At 38.2% G+C, this 18239-nt stretch overlaps 1 protein-coding gene and 4 non-coding genes across 6 annotated transcripts; 2 read left to right on the top strand and 3 right to left on the bottom strand.

Moving 5' to 3' along the window:
- Positions 1–86: 86 nt before the first annotated feature.
- Positions 87–18239, bottom strand: nwd1 (NACHT and WD repeat domain containing 1). Of its 2 annotated transcripts, none has more exons than XM_058792357.1 (19): positions 18039–18239; positions 16863–16948; positions 16597–16713; positions 16138–16492; positions 13605–14877; positions 11852–12055; positions 11597–11756; positions 11373–11490; positions 11052–11216; positions 10234–10431; positions 9798–9920; positions 7531–7733; positions 6732–6992; positions 6564–6654; positions 5396–5544; positions 5029–5311; positions 4363–4916; positions 629–734; positions 87–498 (listed from the first exon to the last, which is right to left on the bottom strand). In XM_058792357.1, the coding sequence occupies exons 1-19, from the start codon at positions 18157–18159 to the stop codon at positions 188–190; spliced, it is 4878 nt and encodes a 1625-aa protein (XP_058648340.1). In that variant the 5' UTR covers positions 18160–18239; the 3' UTR covers positions 87–187. The 2 variants fall into 2 exon arrangements, with proteins under 2 accessions (XP_058648340.1, XP_058648341.1); XM_058792358.1 differs by having other exon boundaries at positions 5038–5311.
- trnaa-agc (transfer RNA alanine (anticodon AGC)) lies at positions 1341–1413 on the top strand. The gene has a single exon. It is a non-coding gene; the product is annotated as a tRNA-Ala (tRNA).
- trnaq-cug (transfer RNA glutamine (anticodon CUG)) lies at positions 1566–1637 on the bottom strand. Its single transcript has one exon. It is a non-coding gene; the product is annotated as a tRNA-Gln (tRNA).
- trnaa-agc (transfer RNA alanine (anticodon AGC)) lies at positions 2486–2558 on the top strand. The gene has a single exon. It is a non-coding gene; the product is annotated as a tRNA-Ala (tRNA).
- On the bottom strand, positions 2708–2779 carry trnaq-cug (transfer RNA glutamine (anticodon CUG)). The gene has a single exon. It is a non-coding gene; the product is annotated as a tRNA-Gln (tRNA).

The following is an 18239-nucleotide window of genomic DNA, read 5'->3' as shown; positions in this document are numbered from 1 at the left end:
AAAATGACTAAATAGTAAACTGTTTGATTATTCTTAAAAATATATTTTATATGTAATTACAAAGTTATTATTATGTAATTATTATGTAATTACAAATATGTAATAACACATGAGATTCTAATGTAAAGCCTAATTCTATACACAGGTGGGCTGTTAAATTGTAAAATGTTTAGAACCTAGAAGGTATTTAAAGGAGAACACATGTGTTGGATGATTTGCTTTTCATCAAACCGATGCCGATGAAATTGAACTGAGCAGGGTTGTAATCTGGGAGCTCGTTGATCATAGTGTGCGGAGTGTTCAGGTTTTTCTCCCGAGAGGTGACACGGTAATGTGCTCTGAAGTTCCGGAGGGGGTTGTATCCAGGTTTAAGGGTGTCTGGACAGCGGAAGCCTTCCTTGATGAAAGAGCCATGCTGAGACATGGCAACAAATCCATCCTTGTGTGGCATCATCTTTATGACTGGAGAGTAGACGAACTGGATGTACAGCAAACTACCTGTAATGAAATGAAGTCAAGCAACTGAATCAGACATGAAAGATATTATTAGCAAATTATTAGTAAATCTTCCACAGACTGATTAGTCATAAACAAGTAGGTATCATGCACAACAGTGAACAATCCTCACCATTAGAGACATCCCAAACCTTGATGGTTTTGTCCAGGGATCCAGTGAAGATGTATTTATCATTTATTGAGAAGACAGCACAGAGGACGCCTTCGAAATAAAAACCCTTAAGAATGGAACAAGACAACACATGCCTTATTAATCTCACGCAGCGGTTGTTTGTTGGCAACATTATACGTCATCATAGGCTTGCTCCAAATTAAGAGCACATCGAAAAATAACTTAAAGAGTTAATTAGTTCTTGTTGACTTGTTTTAAAGTAAAACTAGCACAAGTAATAAAAAAAAAGAAAGAAAATCAAATCATTTAATGCAAACCCAGCCCCGAAGAAAATAACAACTACAGGAACAACAAAAGAAGGCCTCTGAATGGATTTAAAAAAAAAATGGGGCTGGACGTAACATAAAGAGGGATCTTAGGGAGGACAGCTGAAACGCTCAGACTTTTTAAGCCAGTGTGGGAAACAGAGAGGGGAAGTTGGCTGCACGTGATGAGTGATCCAAAGTTACGTAATACAGGAATCCACACACATATATACTGGGGTAACAAGACCAAAAAGGGCCTCAAAAACAAAAGCACAATCTCTCAGTTAATTCTAAAACTAAATGGCAGCCAGTGCAAAGGTGCCAGCACAGAGGTGAGATTGCCCCTTTTCTTCAAGCTGACGCTCCTTAGAAGGCGTCTTTTGGAGCGATGGACAACACCACAGCCAGGGGAATTAGCTCAAATGGTAGAGCGCTCGCTTAGCATGCGAGAGGTAGCGGGATCGATGCCCGCATTCTCCAAGCTGGCTCCTGCCCTTTTACGCTCACTTGTCCCTAAAGAGACAGAGTGTGCGCGTTGACGCTATGAAGCGTCGCTCCCTATGTGCGCTTTTTGGGCTCACTGCTGCCAAAAAGTTTCCCGGACCGTGTCCTGCGCAAATTGGTGGCAAAACAGGTCCCACCGAGATTTGAACTCGGATCGCTGGATTCAGAGTCCAGAGTGCTAACCATTACACCATGGAACCTTGACAGGAGCAGCTGTTGCTCACAGGGTCACAAAGACTAAATCACTTACAGGCTTGCCAGCAGCACCACCAAACATTTTTTTTATTTTCCTTCTGCAAGAAAGCTCGCAGGTTCCACCGAAACTTGAACGTGGATCGCTGGATTCAAAGTCCAGAGTGCTAACCATTACGCCTAGGAGACAGATAGCGCTGTGGCTGTGGGGAAGCAGTTAGACAGAGGGGTTGGATCCCAGTAAATTTTGGTCACTGGCCCCCTGGTGTTACTAGCACAACGCTCTAACCAACTGATCTAACCAACCAAGCATTGCCTGGGCTTCTGCCCGATTTACCAAAAACTTCCTGATTGCTTGTGATCCTAAAGAGACAAAATAGCTTCAGGACCAAGCCTTGTTATGGGCTCTTCTGTGATTTGAATCCATGCCATCTTGCACCCAAAGCAAGAATCATACCCCTGGACCAACAAACCAGCCTTGGCAACTCATCTAGCCACGAGCCCAAAAAACAACAACAAAAAAAAAAACCCGAAGAAAAGAACAACTTCAGCAATAACAAAAGAAGGAGCATGAACGAACATGGAAGTAATCAAACACCTTGAGACAGTGTCAAAGGCAAACGAATGAAAGTTGGTCTCTGAATGGATTTAAAAATGGGGCTGGACCGAACATGTAGAGGGGTGTTAGGGAGGACAGCTGAAATGGTCAGATGTCCCTTAGACTTTAAGCCAGTGTAGGAAACAGAGGGGAGAAGCTGGGGTACACATACTGGGGTAACAAGACCAAGCAGGGCCTTAAAAACAAAAGTACAATCTCTTCAGGCATTTTTTGGAGCGATGGACAACACCACAGCCAGGGGAATTAGCTCAAATGGTAGAGCGCTCGCTTAGCATGCGAGAGGTAGCGGGATCGATGCCCGCATTCTCCAAGCTGGGTCCTGCCCTTTTACGCTCACTTCCCTAAAGAGACAGACTGAGCGTTGATGCTACAAAGCAATGCTCCCTGCATGAGGTTTTGGGGCTCACTGCTGCCGAAAAGTTTTTCGGACCGGGTCTTGCGCAAATTGGTGACAAAAGCAGGTCCCACCGAGATTTGAACTCGGATCGCTGGATTCAGAGTCCAGAGTGCTAACCATTACACCATGGAACCTTGACAGGAGCAGCTGTTGCTCACAGGGCTGACAGAGGGGTTGGATCCCAGTTATTTTTAGTCACTGGCCCCATGGACCAAAAACAAAAATGTGGAGCATCTGCTGAAACATGGGATCAAACCAAGGACCTTTAGATCTTCAGTCCAATGCTCTCCAGAAACAGACTATTTTAATTTTGTAAGATTATTTAATAAGTAATTTTATCGTTATTCAAGTATCACACTATTACATCAGCAACATGGTAATTTATTGTAAATTGAGCCAAAATAGACCCAACCACAGACAAATAATAGTTCAGTAGACTATATTACCTGGTATTTGTGAGTAGCATGTACTTCTAATTCTAATAAATATTACTTCTAATACTTCTTATTCAAGTATCATATTGTTAGCTTAGGGACACACTAAAAACAAATTCTACTAAAATTAATTGTGAACAGAGCTTTGACGAGCCACCCAGCTTAGGCTGGTTTTAGCAATTTTTTATTTTTTTTTCCCTCAGCAAGTTAAATTGTGAACAGAGCAAAATAGATATAACCTCAGTATTTATACAGACTATTTAATGTAGTATCTGGGAGTATAATTTTTTTTTATGCTTATTTGAGTATAGACCCAACTACAGGCAACCAGTGTTGGGGAAAGTTACTTTTAAAAGTAACGCATTGCAGTATTGCGTTACTCCCTAAAAAAGTAACTAATTATGTTACTTAATTACATTTTACGGAAAGTAATGAGTTACATTACTTCCGATTTACTTTTTAAATCTGGGCAGGGCTTGCTTGTTTGTTTTTAATATAAAAAAGTTCTTCTTCAACAAAAATGGAATGGATATGCCTGTGTAAAATGTAAATTAATGTCTGTACAGTAGAGGGTACAGCTCAAACAAATTACATGGAGAATATGACGCAGGAAAGTTCAACACTATTCAGCAATAACAAAAATTAAACATAAATGTGTTGAATTGGATCATTGAAGGTCAGCAGGAAAGACAATGGTTAATAAAATGGAATTATATACATAAAAATGATATTTGTTTTATTTAACATTTAATTATTGTAGATTTGTATAATATTCTGAGTTTGCATTTTACTTCTTTTATTCATTTTGAGGAATACTGAATCTGTTTTTGTGCAGGCGAGATGAGTAAATACATGTTTATATTTAGTCTAGATTTACAGTAACATCATGTTCACGCACAACGCACTTACTCCCGATTTCTCTCAACATGGCAACACCAGAGCTGTCAGTTAAGACATGGGAAACAAAGTAACTGGCCTTACTTATTTGAAAAAGTAACTCAGATATTTCCTTTTAAATTAAAAAGAAATGTGTGTTACTTTACTGGTAAAAAGTAATTTGATCACGTAACTGGCGTTACTTGTAATGCATTACCCCCAACATTGCAGGCAACTTATAGCTCAAAAATAATTTAATAGACTATTTTACATACCTTTCAGGATGATGGCATTTTTATTCTCAAATATTGTTATTCTCAAATATGTAAAAACATGCTCAACGACAACAAACACTTTTGGTTTAATTTAAAAAGCTCAATGAATTATGGCAACCTGCAAGCCCTCACCTTGTACTCCATGGTGTGATTCAGCAAAACGGGACTCAGATTCCACAACTTCTGAACACAGTCTTGAGAGCCAATCAGCGCCTGCACATCCCAGTTGCTCATGGTGATGCAGGTTATGGCTGCACCGTGATGATCCAGCTCGGCTGCCGTGGCGCTCTTAAAGTCGTATATCACCACTTCGCCGCCAAAGGTCCCATAGAGCAGCCTGCAGTCGGACAGCAGAGCCATGGCGGAGATTGGGGAGTGCAGCAGGCACAGGGAGTACCTCTCAGATGGACCGTCTACACAGGGGAAACTGTCTCTCGATGTAATCTCAAAGAGACAAACTGCATCTTCATACGCCACGGCCATTTTGTCCTCCCGCGGGCTGATGGCCATGCTGCGTACCGTCGGCAGGTTTTCTGGAGGAGGCAGGCACAGGGTTTCTGGGGCAAAGTCTAGTGGGTAAATAAGGATGGTACCAGTCCTCAATCCACAGAAGAGTAAGCGTTTCTGCTGGGCTAATTCCATACAGCACACTTCTGAGGACACGTCCATACTGTCGGACCGTAGACCTGTGAACACATGAACACTTTTGGCTTGAGAACTTTTGCAGATTTGTTTTGAATTACTTTAAATATTTCTCACACATGAATACAACAATGAGAACCAATATCCTGTTATTACATGTTTCACCTTCCGAGCAGCTCCAGGTGAAAACCTCTGTTTTATTTCCTTCTTTCACATAGAATACAGTATCACCGTCTTTCGACAGGGCCACTAGGGGGCAGTATGCTGGGATGAAAGTCTTGCTCCTGTGCTTGGTGTTGTAATCCAGCTGCCATACTTTGAGCTGGTTGGCAATAACGGAGGCGGATATAATAGTGCGCTGATGGACAGCCAAAGAGGCCACAGCAGAATCCATCACTCCGATCCAGTCCAGCAGGGCTCCAGTGGTTACGCTCCACACCTTAAAGAGTGCAACAAGATCAACTTTCGGTTGAGACAATAGCAGTGAGATGAAAATATATAGGAAGAAAGGGATTAAACTGACCCGTATAATCCGATCCTGGGCACTTGTGATGATTTCGCTGCCTTCACTGCTAGAGACGGCACATAAGACTGACGCGTCATGGTGAAGATCCAGAACCTTCTGCATTGAAGTCAGCGTCACAAGGAACACACACAATGTTCTGTCACATCCTTCAAAAAGAAAAATCTGGATTAAAAAAAAAAAAAAGTGGATTTCAAGCATATAGGTTTACTGGCACTGTTCATAAAGAGTTTACAAAGTTGCGTTCTAGATAAAAGCTTAAAATTATTACAGTCAGTACAAAATTGGCAAGTTTAATAAATTATGTTATATTTCTTATAACAATTAACTACTTTAGATGACCAAAACAAGTAATATTTAGTCTTTTCCCTAAGAAGGGCTCTGATTCTACAAGCATTGGAAATTATTATAATATTAATTGAACTTTATGTTATTCAAATATTTGATAATATAGAATAAAACAGTTGTAATATTTCAGCTTTAACTAATACAGGAAATAACTAAAGAGAAAAAGAGAGCAGAAACAAAAATGCATAGTTATGTCAATTATTTCAAAAATGAAAAATCCATTATTGATTTTTATTTTTTCTTTCTCCTGCATGTGGAACTAAAAACAATCTCACTGTGGAGAAAAAGTGAGTTATAGTGCCTCCCTGAGTATATTTTCTCTAAAACAGCAAACAGACAAACAAATAAATAAAATTCTCTCTCTTTTTTTTTTTGTATTTTCTAAATCTGCTAACCTGTTACCCATTCAGTCATTTCACCACAATATTTATTGTATTTTATTTTAATTATTCAAATATATGCTAATATAATATAAAACAGATAACATAATATTTAGTTTGATCCAGTTAAGTGGACAAACAACAAATCTAAAGATGAAGTACTTCACATGTCCCTTTTTTAGAATTAGAAACCTTATTTTGCACCCCTTCCATGGAAAGCGCTATTTAATTAATGTTATTAAAGGTGATTAAAGGTGAAGCCATTCATATCTTGATTTTCTGAGAAGTGTAAACTTGGTCTTGGTTTAAATGCTGTTTTTGTAAGCAGCCCAACATTCTGGTCAATTAATGAAAGAACTGACTGACCTTAGCGATGCACACTTTAAGAGTTAATTAATTAATGAGAAAAGATAACCAGACAATGGCATGTATAAAAGCACCTGCAAACAGCAATTTTTCATCCTCAGATGTTCTGAGGAACAAAGCTGGAGAGGGAAGATCAACCACAGACTCATTACCATGGCTCCACACCTGCACACACACAAAAACCTTCCAATAAAGCTGAAATGCTATGCTTAGCTTGGTCTTTACTGAAACAAGATACATACCGAATGGAAACGGCCTTCCCCAAAAGCAATGAGTATCTTGGAGTATTTGGTGAGTGTCAGAGAGCAGGTGATACTGTGGTGTCCAGCAGGACAGGGAAGGGGGATCTGGGAATGCTGCATGCCAGTGGATATCTCATAAAAACAGAGCGCCCCCTCACTGCATATGCACGCTACTGCATCTCCCACAACACCAAGAACAGAACAAACCCCTGCTGTCAGCTCATACAGGGGCTCTGCAGTGTCCAAGTGCCAAGCTTTAACCTACACGAGAAAGGATGGTAGAGAAAATATAAACTAACAACATTCTACATAGTTATAATTAAACAAACACAAAAAGAAAATTCTGTCATTATACATTTTTGCTAATTAGATTTTTCCTTTCTTGTTGTTGTCATATTTTCGTAAAGTTAGATCTGCATGAAGACTTTACAATTTCTCCATTTTTATTATCATTACACAAATAATGACTGGGACCGGTTGCATAAAATGCTTACAGTAGCATAGTCTTACATGTTATTTATTTATTTCATTAATTTTAGGACAGGTCATAACTTTAAGTCGATTTAAAATGTAGATTGGACTAATTTAATTCTCGAAAAATTAGACTCCTTGGCTAACTGCTAGTTGGTCAGACTAGTTCTTAAGACACAGCCTCAAGACAGCGGATAAGTTTACACAACTGACCCCTGGTTTGGTACAGTAAGAGGACAAATATATAATGACAATTTTCATTTGAACATGAACTGTTCCTTTAATAAAAAAAAAAAAAAAAAAAATGTAAAATTGTAATTTTTCATACTAGGCTGCTTGGGTTGGTTATTATAATCTTCCTTTCTTCAATCATGTGAACGTGTGTATGAGTGTGTGTTTGGACAGACACTGCATCAGCGATACAGAAAAGCTGTTGTCCACTTATCAGACACCATTTTCTTAGTGTGCCATCGAGTCCAGTAGACAGACAGTGATTGGTTTTGTCCATCAGCTTCAGGGACAGCACTCCCGCTACACAGAGAGAAACAAAACGTGTTTATATTTTCATATATAAAATGGTGTTCACCCTAAAGCATTTTTCGGGGTAGTTTCTAAAAGGCACATAGACACTGTTTGAAAACTGGGGGAAATATAGAAAACATTTCTACATTTAAGTTAGCTATGTCCCTTATTTCTTTATTTGTTAAACTATTAATTTCCTTATAAGAGGGATAGAACCGGTCCTGAATTCTGATTGATCAATAGAGTGTGCTATAATGCTGAAATCTACAATATAATGTGAAACATCATATAAGTGCACACCTCCCCCAGCAGATTGCTTTTTTGCTGCATAGTAACGATCTTTAAGGAACTATGGGGGAACTGAAGAGTGCACTCCTTAGGGAGCATGGCATTACTGTCTCATTGGGGACTGCTTGGCTCATCCTACACCAGGGATATTTTGTTCTGTTCTATCTTCTGTCGCAAGCGTGTTCATGAGAGTGGATGACGCAAGAAGTAGGTGAATGCGGTGATGAATGTGGAAGTGACGAATGTGGATGTGCAGTGAAGCGAGCAAAACAAAACACTGGCTCCGGAATTAAGTACAAAATGAGGATTTGTAAAAGAAAAATGTCAGAGGATTATAAGCCAGGAGGAGAATAGTTTTCCTTTGCTGTAAACAAAGTTGGTTAACATGAGACTATTCTCACCGGAGCTTAAACCTACGCCCTACATCCTACGTCATCCGCTGGAACACCACTCAATCGTAAACACGCGTACGACAGTAAGCAGAAGCTAGAGATTACAGATTATGAAGTTTTAAATATTAATATTTTTCTTACACAAATGCATTGATTCGTTTCAGAAGGACTATATTAACCCCCAGAGTAATGGGGAGCACTTTTTATGATGGATGGATGCACTTTATTGGACCTGAAAATCTTAACACCCATTCACTGCCATCATAATGTTTGGAAGAGCCTGGACTTATTATTTTAATGTATTTATTTTATTTTATTTTTTTATGCAAACAGATATACTACTTACAGGTGACAAATCAAATACAAAATAACCAAGGTGAACAAAACATACAAGACAGCCAACATAATTTGTGTGCGTGCGTTTTTGTGACAATGAGGACATAAATATGTATAATGACAAGGGTATGACATAGGTATTACAAGGAGAAGGTGACTTTTCAGGACATTACCCCATGTCCCCACTTTTCAAAACGCTTATAAATCACACAGAATGGAGTGTATTGAAAATCTGAAATAGCACAAGGTTTCCTGTAAGGGGTAGGGTTAGGTGTAGGGTTGGTGTAGGGCAATAGCACATACAGTTTGTACAGTATAAAACCCATTACGCCTATGGGATGTCCCCACTTTTCACAAAAACAAACATGTGTGTGTCTGTGTGTAACTGGGTGTGGGGGTGGAAGTATATAAACAAAGGAACATGTAGAAAAGTACAACAGACATAACAATAGTAGAAAACAACAATAATAATAATGATGATAATAATAACAAAGGACGGAGGATGAGGAAGGTGATAAATAATAACAGTAATAGTAGTAGCCAGGACATTTTTAATACAACTCTGTTTGTATTTGTCTGAAAGAAGAAAGTCATATACATCTAGTATGGTTTGGGGGTAAGCAAATCATAGGGTAATTTTCAATTTTGGGTGAACTATACCTTTAAAAGTTTATCAGTTATTGTTTAAAATCAGTTTTCCTATGGAGAAAATGAATTTTGAGTTTTTACTTCCAGAACTTGACTGTTAAGGTCCTTGCACACTGAGTCCAAAATTTTCGTATGTTTTTTCAATTTTTTTCATATTCATCATCCTTTCCTATCAAAATGCTTGCTACGAATGCGAAAACGCAGAAAATCGAAACTGACCTGAATTTTTTTATGATGGACAAAACTTTTGGAGGCAGTGTGTAAACATGATTGACACAATGTGAGGTTGTATTTATTTTTTAACGTGCAAAAATTTCAGCAAAGACCTTTACACTCGCTTGAATTTGAATGTTCAGAATCAAGGCAGTGACAAACTACACCCTTGCCTTCTACACCGTTAAGAACCTACCAGTATGTCCAGAAAGATTGTGAAGAGTCTGGAGATGGTTTAGACTCCAGACTATGATTAGTCCTTCCTCTGAACCTGCTACCAGCAGCTCTCTCTTTGAGCACAGCACGACAGCTTTCACCCCTACAAAAGTCAAGAAAACGCACAATGATATGAAGCCACATGTAGCAGATTAGCAACAGCATGTGTGGTAAGATATTTTCACTCTAAAATCTGATGAAGAGCGCTTAAGCTCGAAACGTCACCTGTGGTGAGAACATAATTAAGTATTTCTCTATCTCTGAAGCTGTGGTGTGCCTACTTTGATGTTTTCATTCTTATTCTTGTGTGGTGGAGCACCCACATTGAGCTTTTTTGGCCTAATTGATGTGCGCTCTTGGACTGTTCTTTACTCTAAAATCTTTAACAAAACCAATATTAAGCTCCTTTATGTCACCTCTAGTGAACCCCGTGAGGGTGCTCTTCAGTGGGCCCCCGGGGGCCTGAAAGAAGCTGCTTTTGGGCACAAGCACTGGGTCAGTACAGGAACCGAACCAGTCCACGCACTGAGAACACAGCTGACCAATCATGGAGGGGTAGAGATCAGCGAGGCACTGCAGCCTGGAGAAGATCTCCGTGACCAAAAGTGAGGGATCTTTTAGAGAGTGAAATAGAAGAATTAGTAGAGTTAAAAAAAAATACTGAAAGAGTTATATCGTGGCAGATTTGAGATGTTTCTTGAATTGTTAGCAATGCTTAAAGAGAAAGTGAAAGAATGATGAATTGGTGACTTTTTTTTCTGCCAATAAATAAAGGAAAAATGTCTCTAAATGTCATCTGTAAAGCCTCATACTACTTACAGAGGATTTATAAATGCATTTTAAAAAGCAAGAAATAAATTAAGCATTGACACATTTTTAAATAATACATAAATGACAAATACATTGTGTATTTATTTTTTCTTTTGCATATTTAATAATAAAAATATATTTAAATATCAATAAAGCAAACCATTTAGATTTTTTTTTTTTTAAATAAAGTATTTATTAATTGCTTTTATTTTTCCATTTGCTAACTGATTTTCTTTTTTTTTTCCCATTAGGCAATTGATCATTCAGAAGCAACCAATAAACATGTGACTACATTCAACTCCAATTCACCATTTCATAAAAACACGAAACCAAAACATTTCTTTATATTCCCTTACAAAAAAAATTCTTATTTACATTTGCTTTAATAAGTATGCCTATGAAAGCCCCAGTGGTCAATACTTACCCACACGGCCATCGCTAAAATCTAACGAGGGCTTAAGAAGCAGAAATGTCTCTTTCAGCATTTGTATCTCAGGACAGTCTGTGAGGTCAGTGCAAAGCGACAGGTCCTGAATAACACAGCTCACGCCACATCGCAGAGTTTTACAACACAACCAGTCCAGACTGCCTGTGAGAATAAAGTTGTACATATGTTGTACATACACGTTGCATATTTTTAAGTTGGCAAAAACATAAAACGCAGACAGCTGTCAATGTGTCATTCAAGAGAATATGCAATAGATTTGGTTATTTTTAAATGTAACTATTCCTATTTAAACCTCACCGAGCACTGATTGGCGTAGCTCCTCCCATTTGCCTGCATGAGCGAGGTGATAGGGCAGTTCATGAAGCTTCCGCATATTGGCGACTTCTCCAGTGAACCACAAGGGCTGGGGTGGTACCTTGGGAAAAATACCATGTTTTACTACAAACATTTAGTCAAAATATAGGTTACTTAGTATCTAAAATATATTGACACAATGCTGATTTTGTGAGCTTGAACAATACCTTTCTGTCAGCATTGAGCAGTGTACTTAGTGATGGCAGAAGGATGGGCCTGAGCTGCCCCTGACTCCACTGTCCTGAGAAATATCCGGCGAGGATGGTGTGCATGTCAGCTTTCATATCGCGTGATAAATATCTTTTCCTTACCAGCTCTGCAAACTGCCTAAGAAAAGTAACAGCTGAGTTGGAATGGGCATATAGGAAGTGCTGGGACTTTTCGTAGTATGTTGCTTGACTTGTGGGAAAGCAAACCTTTACCTGTGAGTCAAATCCAGCAGAATAACACCACCCTCCCATCTCTCTGTCAGATGAGCTGTGAGGTCATGCCGAAGACGTGACCAGTGAAGTTGTGGGAAGCGCAGGAGTGTGTGGCTTGGAGGAAGCCAGTACTTATAAATTTCAGCCAGAACATCATTATCCAACGACAAGACATCTTGTAACTCTGCCTCTGATAGACCATTTCTGAATATATAAAAGACAAATAATTACATTCTGTAACTTAGACTTCTGTAACTGTCAACAATATGAGTTGGGCTTGCCAATTTTGAAGGCTAGTATTTGACTCATAGAAATCGGCAAATATACACAGAAAAAAGCATGCACTTTTAATGTGGCGCAGAGGCTGCTTAAGAATTAGCTACCAATTGAATGTGAATTTGAATAGAATTGAGTACACAGATGGGATGTTGCATTAGAATTTGAATCCGAATGAAAGAAATATAATTTTATTGAATTCAAAGAAATGTAATACTACTAAGTTAATACTTTAACATGTAACTCAAAATAATTAAAGAAAAATATATACAACAATTAAAAATACAAAAATACATATCATGAATCTAACTTTTATTGATTAAATAAGAGTATTCTGGGATATCAAGTGCTCTCCCACCAAGGTCCATAAAATGATTAATGAATTTTAATGTAATGCAATATATGAAGAGTTAATTTGCAAAAACAGATAACTCCGTTTTTAACAATTTTCAAAAATCATGTTTTTTCATTGTGCATTTCAATTAATATCAATCAAACTGCAGTTGGGTTATTTTGATTAGGTTAAAAAATAACTAAAATACAGCTAACTAACACAAAAAAACCAAAAAACAATAAAAACATGATAACATGACAATTAAAAAAAAACAGTTATCTGTTTTTGCATATAAACTCTTCATATATTTCTACAGGTGCATCATTTCAAGCATCGATTATTAATATCATGAAGTATTTATCAAAATACCCCATATGTTATGTGCATAATATTACATGTACAGATAAAATAATTTGTAAAATATAAATACATAATATAAAATTTTTTAACTGCACATACTGTACAATATACATTTATTTGCATTTAATTCCATTGTAATTCTACTTCTTTTCATTAAAATCTGAGTTACAATTCAGCATCCTGTTTACAACCTCAAATCTCAAATCTGGAAAATTAATTGTAATTTAAAAGTCATGAATTTGATCTGAATGAGCACAACCTTGGTACTTACACACAATCACAGAAAACAATCTACGACATGCTCACAGCTGAGTATTTCTTGATCACAGTCAATTTTTACATGTAATTTGGATGTGGCAAAGCTTGGCAGCGTAAAGACGCCATTATACTAAATTACCAAAACATCCTCATAATCTACCTTCAAAAAGTTAACATACTGGGTCTTCCTAAAATCAGCATAACAAATTATGGTTACACTTTATTTTGATAGTCCACTTTAGACATTCTACTAACTATAAGTAACTTTGTAACTACATGTCAACTAATTCTCATTAATTTGCAACTACATGTCTACTAACTCTCAGTAGGGTAGGTTTAGGTTTCTCGTAGTCAGTATGTTGTATGTTGTGGACCCATCAAAATAAAGTGTTAGAAGATATTAAGCAGACAGTCTACTAATACTCTAATGACTGCTAGTTGACATGTAGTTGCAAAGTTACTTACTGTTAGTAGAATGTCTAAAGTGGACTATCGAAATAAAGCGTTACCCAAATTATGACTTACCTTGATAACAAGATGAAACACAGAGCATGACTAACTAGCTTCTTTCCATGACTCTCCTCAAGTGTCTCCATAAACTGTGTCATCCCTTCCTGTGCAGAGGTGCGCAGGCGAACATTAGACATGGAGGTGTTGGAGGACCACTGTTTGGCAGCGTCTAGCAAGAGCTTCAGATGCAAAGGGCTTCTGCTTTGCTGGAAGCTGTTTAAGACGGTGCCTAACTGTTCTGAGGTCAGCTTGCGTCCAGCTGCACTCATGTAGGCATCAATGATGTCCTTCCCTTGATCGTCTGTGAGAGGTTCCACTCCAAAGACGTTTTGTTCTGCTGAAACCAGAGATTTACATTTCTCAACACAGTCATCAGAAATAGAGAGTACAATCTGTACATTGGGAGGGATCGCTTTAGGTATCCAGTCTAGTTGAGGAGGTTTGTTTGCCTCTAACAGCTGCTCCAATGAATCTAGAATGAGTAGGAGTGTGTCTCCTTGTTTTGACACGTCTTCCAGCACGGAGTGGAAAAACCGGACTAGCTCTTCATGCGTGTTGGAAATATGTGGATAGGGGAACTGCAACCCTAAAGCTCCACACACTTGAAGACAAACACCTCTGAGAACAGAGTCAAGATCCGAGCTGAGTGGAGATGTTCCCAGCAACCTGAGCACCACGACTCCTCGATGGTCAACCACGCCTCGCATTTCTTGTGCCAGTTTACAAAGCAGAGCTGTTTTACCAACCCCTGAAGGTCCATGAACCAGAAAAGGTTCGTGGCAAGCATTCGTGGACTCCCACATGGCAATGCAGATCTTTCCCAGAATGCTGTCCCTCCCTTTAAACACAGAGCACTTCTCCTCGCTCAACATGGCATGATGGAAGATCTCCTGTTTCAACCAAGACCATCCTGGATCTTCTGTGCTACAAGTTCCTGAAGTTTGCAGAGCGTTCCTGCTGATCAGTTCCTTCATTTGGGATGTTACCTGCTCACACAGTTTTCCCAGGTACTCCTTGTGTTCTTTGCGGCTCGGGTCCATAGCTCCTTTGCTGAGCTCCATGCAGAGAGGTTGGAGGCGACCTGTGTTGCAGATGCGCTGCTTCAGGTCGGCCAAGAGCTCCCGGGCTTCAGTGTCCAGCAAGCCATCGGCTGTGACGTCCAGAAGAAACTTTGCAAAGTTTTTCTTGTAGTTTCTTTTACTAAGTCGAGGCAGTTCACGGAAAAACAGCACTGCTGATGCATCCTTTTGAGTCTTGAGAAAGCCATGCTCCATCTCATACTCTAAGACTATGAAATACACACAAAAGCATGATAATCATAAAAACAACAGGAAAAACTAAAGCAGGACTCATTAAGGTCCAATTTTCACCATTAACTACAACTTTTGCCTCAATAAACTCCTAATTTGCTGCTTATTAATTGTTAGTAAGCTAGTTGTTAAGTTTAAGTATTGGGTAGGATTAGGGTAGAATATGGTCATGTAGAATATGTGCTTTATAAACACTAATAAACAGTCAATATGCTAGCAATTGGCATGCTAATAAGAATAAAATAAATACAATAGGGGTTGTGTCCTTTCTCAGCTCACAAAATATGCAATTAATTGCAGTGATTTTTTTATTATTAACTTTCAATATCAAAAAGTTAATTAAGTGTTTAGGCATGTCTCACATTTTACAATCCTGTTACCACATGATTTTCCCAAATAAAACAAACATAACTGTGACACCCGAGAAGTAACATCATTTGGCTTGAAACGTGGCAAGAAGAAAAGTAAATAATCTCATTGCTTTTCTTTCATATCTTTAGACCAATTTTATCGTAGACTAAATGTTTAACTGTTTAGTTAATATTTATTCCTAGAAAAACAAAAGTCACAAACTGAAATGTATTTAGACAACCGCAGTTGTAAAAACTGCAAAGAAAAAATAAACTGAAATTGAAAACATTACAGTTGCATTGCTGTCTATGAGAGGGTCAGAGAGCTCTCGGATTTAATCAAAAATATCTTAATTTGCGTTCCGATGATGAACGAAGGTCTTATGGGTTTTGGAAGGACATGAGGCTGAGTAATTAATGACAGAATTTTCATTTTGGGGTGAACTAAGGTCTGGCCTAAACTCCCGCAGACTCAATCACAAGCACTCACGGTTTTTATAGCAACAAAAAGCTAACTAAACCGAATTTATAAGGAAAAACAATAAGCACTTGAATATACATCAGCGTCATTAAAACTTCTTTAGGAAAAATTTATTTGAAGCGCAAATTGGGTTTTTAGTTTGGCTCACGTCCCACTCGTTTATATGGAGAGGGCGGGGTTTATGGCCTGTACAGCAGCCAGCCATCAGAGATGAACAAAATGTTTTGGTCTCACTTTTCAGGACGTGTGCAGCAATGGTTATACAATGAAAGTTAGTGGGGTCCTGCACTGTTTTGGAACCCACTGACTTTTATCGTATGAAGACAAAAATAGTCATACAGGTTTGTAATGCCAAAAATTGTGCCTTATTTTGCACCATATTTATGGAAAGCTTCACAGTCTCTTACCAGATTTGAAAAACTTGTGCTTTTGGTCAACACTGATATCCCCGTCTCTCTCAGCCTGTTGGGCAGCAGTGCGGAGAGCCTGCAGTAGTCGCGATTCTGTCAGATTCCAGGATAGGACGTCATTATCACGCAACTGTCCGCTCTCTGAGCCCCTGTCACTGTAATGAGGATAGTGAGCTGTGATTGGCTGGAGGATATATGTGGGTGGGACTGAGTTGCAGTCTTTGGAGAACCACTGGTTAAGGAGCATTAAACTCTCTGAATCTTTGGGAAGTTTTGATATCAGCAACTCAAACTCTGTTTCTGGTATGAGGCGTGGGATGGGCCGATGGCCGTACTGATTACCGAGCAGAGCCTGAGAAGAAAAACACAATTATACTTCTGCTTAGAGAAACAGACCAAAAGGTGTTCATTGCGTTCAACTACACTGTATAAAGTTAGGTTGCTGGTGACACATACAATAAAAGTTGGGCCATCTGATATTCTCTGACAGGACTCAATTTCTTTAATGCACAGTTCAGTTGTCAAGTGATCAGCTGCAAAGATCTCACGCGCTCCGCATCTGAAATCCACTACCTGCGAGAAAAAACAAACTAAATTCAACAGAACAGAAAACACCAGTAGATACTGTATGTTCAATAAATAAAAATGTAATCTAATTATAGATAGTTTTTATGTTTCCCATTAGAATTAAACTAGACTGCAAATACATTTTTAGCACAAACCTCAAAGACGAGACCCAAGCTTTGACAGTGGGCCTGCAGCTCAGAATAGGCCTTCTCCCAGAATGCATTTCTCTCATGTTTCATGTCTGTCAAATAAAATGTATTAATGTCAGGTCCTGAAGGAGTTTATTTTGTGATATTTATTCATGTACATTATCTTGCTTATTACACGATTATTACACTAGTATGTAATAATATGCTTATTACAAAACCAAGAGCACTCTATGTAGGAAATTAATTATCTAACACAACAGTCATTTGTATGGTTTTAAATTATTATAGAAAATGCCTGACCACCTTGATTAATCAGAACTGTTCCAATATTTCGATATTAGTACAAACACTAATTTTGGTAAAACTTTATTTTAAGGACCAATTCTCACTTTTAACTAGTTGCTTATTAGCATGCATATTACCAGCATATTGGCCGTTTATTAGTGCTTAAAAATCACACATTAATGCCTTATCCAGCATGACCATATTTTATATCCTTTATTCCTACCCCATACCTGAACTTAACAGCTATTTACTATTAATAAGCAGCAAATTATGAGTTTACTGCAGCAAAAGTTGTAATTAGTGAATAGTTAACAGTGAGAATCAGTCCCCAAATTGAACCCTAATTCTGCCTTCCTCCACAAAACAAAAATAGAAACATTGCATATTAAAGTTACATATGAAGAGTTTATTTGCAAAAAATTTCAAAAATCATGTTTTTATTATGTTATGTTTTTATTGTGTTAGTTAGCTGTTTTTTTTTTAGTTATTAACCTAGTCAAAATAACCCAAATGCAGTTTGATTGAGATTAATTGGAATGTACAATGAAAAAACATGATTTCTGAGAAATGTTAAAAAGAGAGATAACAGACGAGTTATCTGTTTTTGCAAATTAACTCTTCATATATTCTACACTTATTTGGACTAATGCATTTTCATGATTTGTGAGTATTGGATAAACATTTTTGTAGTATTGTTTAGAGTGAAAAATAAACATTATAGAACTGAGCATGACTAGAAAATAACACGTTAAGACCGTTCTTTTCTATTTTAAATTCAATTCAAAATTCCCTAATATTTCCAGGTTTTCCATGACTTTGGAATAAAGAGCAAAGTTTGTTTCAGAACAAAAGCCACATACAAAGGTAAGCAGACTAAACAAGCAGTGTGAGCCTTACCTGAGTGTATGGAGCTGATGAAAACCCGCACCATTCTGGAAACAGGCTGTAGAGCATCAGCGCTCTGTCCACGCAGATCCTCCAGTCCAAGAGCTTCGCTCATCTTCTCCACCACAGCCATCCTGACCAACACGCCTCAAGAAATCCTGAGTATGATCGCCTGCCTTCCTGTGCTCATAACCCACCCAAATCTGAGCGACC

The sequence above is a fragment of the Onychostoma macrolepis genome, chromosome 11 (genome assembly GCF_012432095.1).
Source record: "Onychostoma macrolepis isolate SWU-2019 chromosome 11, ASM1243209v1, whole genome shotgun sequence".
In the NCBI taxonomy this organism is placed as follows: Eukaryota; Metazoa; Chordata; class Actinopteri; order Cypriniformes; family Cyprinidae; genus Onychostoma; species Onychostoma macrolepis.
Note: the sequence above shows the minus strand (reverse complement) of the source record. Positions and strands in the feature narration are given on the sequence as shown.